Source organism: Cyprinodon variegatus, unplaced genomic scaffold (assembly GCF_000732505.1).
Source record: "Cyprinodon variegatus isolate N-32 unplaced genomic scaffold, C_variegatus-1.0 Scaffold354, whole genome shotgun sequence".
NCBI lineage: Eukaryota > Metazoa > Chordata > Actinopteri > Cyprinodontiformes > Cyprinodontidae > Cyprinodon > Cyprinodon variegatus.
This window is the reverse complement of record NW_015150807.1, coordinates 594189-597303: the sequence shown is the minus strand read 5'-3', so window position 1 is coordinate 597303 and position 3115 is coordinate 594189. Positions and strand designations below refer to the sequence as shown.

At 34.3% G+C, this 3115-nt stretch overlaps 1 protein-coding gene across 1 annotated transcript; it reads left to right on the top strand.

Annotated features, from left to right (window-relative positions):
• Positions 1-310: 310 nt before the first annotated feature.
• Positions 311-1390, top strand: LOC107091827 (putative gustatory receptor clone PTE03). The gene has a single exon (XM_015385994.1). It carries the CDS (start codon positions 464-466, stop codon positions 1388-1390), a length of 927 nt encoding a protein of 308 aa, XP_015241480.1. The 5' UTR covers positions 311-463.
• The last annotated feature ends 1725 nt before the right edge of the window (positions 1391-3115 follow it).

Sequence of the window (3115 nt, the reverse complement as noted above, 5' to 3'; positions counted from 1 at the left end):
TATATATATATATATATATATATATATATATATATATATATATATATATATATATATATATATTTTATATTCTAGAACCAGCTGTAAACATGAATAGTTGCAACAGGGAAATAATGAAGTACATGGGGGGCAGGGGGTGGGGGACATGATGACACTGATTGGAACGAGAACCCGGCCATCGTGACAACAGGTGATGTGGGAGAAACAGAAAGGTTTAAAAACAGCAGTAAGATTTAATCAGCCCAAATTAACTCGCTGTCATGATCTGTATTTTATTCATGTTATACTTATTCTGAATTTGAGGGTGGTGAGTGTAATTGCTGATTCCATAAATGACCTTTGATTTTTTTTTTCTTTGTTTGCTTTTCACATGAATATTTATGATTATTAGAGTTTAAGTTTGTTTAAAAAACTTTCCATCATAAGGATTTCACATTATGTCTCTTAACAGTCTAGCATCACGATGAACTCAACACAGGTGTCCCATTTTATACTAGGAGCATATTTTGGCACCAAACTGTTAAAGTACCTTTTCTTTTCGATCATACTGTGTCTGTATGTTCTGATCATTGGTTTTAACATCCTGCTGATCTCGGTGATCTGTGTAAATAGGAGCTTACATGAACCCATGTATATGTTTCTGTGCAGCCTGTTTTTTAATGAAATGTTTGGCAGCACAGCACTGCTTCCCTTTCTGCTGGTTCAGCTCCTTTCTGATGTTCATACAGTGTCTATCCCGCTGTGCTTCACTCAGATTTTCTTCATTCATTCCTATTTAGGTGTAGAGTTTTTCACCCTGACTGCCATGTCTTATGACAGATATCTGGCTATCTGCAAACCTCTGCAGTATCAGCAGCTAATGACTGCCAAGGTAATTGCTTATCTAGTTTTAGCAACCTTCATTATTTCTTTTCTTGGTATTGCTATCTCTACATCTTTGAGTTTCTCTTTGCAGCTTTGCAGAAACTTCATTAACAAAGTGTACTGCACTAACTACTCCATAGTTAAACTTGCTTGCTCTGATACAACTGTAAATAATATCTACGGGATTATTTCAACTGTTGTCAGCACCTTTATTCCAGTCACTCTTATTATCTACACCTACAATAGAATCCTTAAAGTGTGTTACTCTGGATCCAGACAGACACGGAAGAAAGCGCTCTCAACCTGCATACCTCACCTGGTCTCTCTGATCAACTATACATTCGGAGTTTCATTGGAAATTTATCAGAGCAGGTTTAACACAGACCATTTTCCACGTTTAACAAAAATATTTTTATCCCTTTACTTTATAGTTTGTCAGCCAATCTTTAACCCTGTGATGTATGGACTGAATCTGTCTGAAGTACGTAAAATCTGGAAAAGACTGCTTTGTGTCAAAATAAAATGATCTGATCTGTTTGTTTGGGTTGGCTGGAAAAAATGTAACTGAAATGAAATAAATGTTTTGTAATTCAAAACCTTTGTCCTCTTTTTTTTCCTTGTTTATTTGCTCACTGAAGTAAAATATATCTGTCATTTACATTATTGAATTTTTTATTTTATATCAGTCGTATAATTTTACAGTTTTGCGAAAATTCATTGAAATCACGTTTTGCCATCAGATTAAATGTTACATTAAAGAAGGTGAAACAATAACTGCTTCTATTCATTAGCAGATTGTTATTATTTTAATGTTCCTTAGAATGATTGTTATTCACTTGTCTAATGAATTATTTGAGTTGTTTAATCATAAAAGTCCTATAACTTGCTTTGCGCAAAATTCGAAATACATGCAGATTACTGTACTTACTAAATATTTACATACATTATGTAAACTGAACTTATTTGTTTCATGGACATTATTTGTGACTTAACCTTGTTCTGTTTTAGGTTATCCCCGATTAATCATCTATTACCTCACCCTATTTATCAACTTTTAGGTGAGCTTTAAGTCATCATGTAGAAAAGCTACATTCTGTCTTCCTTTTAGACACAATATTTAGTGGAAGCTAGATTTTCGATATGTTCACTTTAAGAAAAATGTGCTCTTAAAGCAATGTGTTTACATTTTTTGCTAATATGCATACAGTGTCTGCATGTAGAAACAATTTAATTAATCTGCTCCTGCTGCAGAAAGAGCACTGTGTGTGCTAAACAGGACTATATTTAGTTAAGATTATAGATTTATTAAATAAAGGAGGTGGCGACATATAGAGCTCCAAATCAGCGACAATATCTGCTGTACATTTCTACACAACTAATTATGCTGCCGGGTCTTGCTGGAGGTTTCCAGCAAGTCCCGGGTGAGGAAAAAGGGAGTTTTTCCTCACCCGTGGCCACAAGCCTGCTTAGTGTGAGGGATTGCCTTCGAGTCAATGAGTCGATGTAATCCGCTGGTTTTCCTTAGATAGAAAACTTTGAATCAATTTGACTGTATGATCTGGTGAACTGTTAAGGGCCTTCAGATGATATGTGTTGTGAATTGGCCCTATATACATAAACTGAATTCAATTATTTTAACAGAAACTTCTTCACTGTTTCATTCAAAGCAGTGCTGTGCTGTTTCGTTAGCACTGAAACGATATTAATCTGACTATTTTTTTAAATATATTTAAGATAACAGATAAAAGAGAAATAATTAAAATGTTCATTCTATAGTGTTTAATTCCAAATTTCACTAATGTAAAAGGAGGAAATATCAAAGATAAAAGACAGAATAAATAACCACAACATTTTGTTCACACCTTATTCTCCAAATAAGATAAAGTTGAGAATAATACTTATTTTAGCACAATAAGACGAAGCAAAATATGACTACATAATGGGTGTAAAATATAAAATAAAAAGGTGTTCAAGATATTGGTGTAATGTATGAATGTTTGACCAGACACAGGATGAAATACCATCAAACAACAATTTTTCCAGTAATCTCATATAAATGTGTTTTGATATCACATCAAAGCTTAAGGTGGAAACACAACTTTAAAGCTGGCCTCTGACGGGTAGTTTCTGTTAGACAGTGAAATTGTATTTTGTTGGCTCGGAGCTTGTCTGCCTGGCTGTGTGTTTCCTGGAAGGGGCCGCCTTTTACAGCTGCTTTTTGTACCTCTGCTTCTGTCTCCTTGAACCCCAG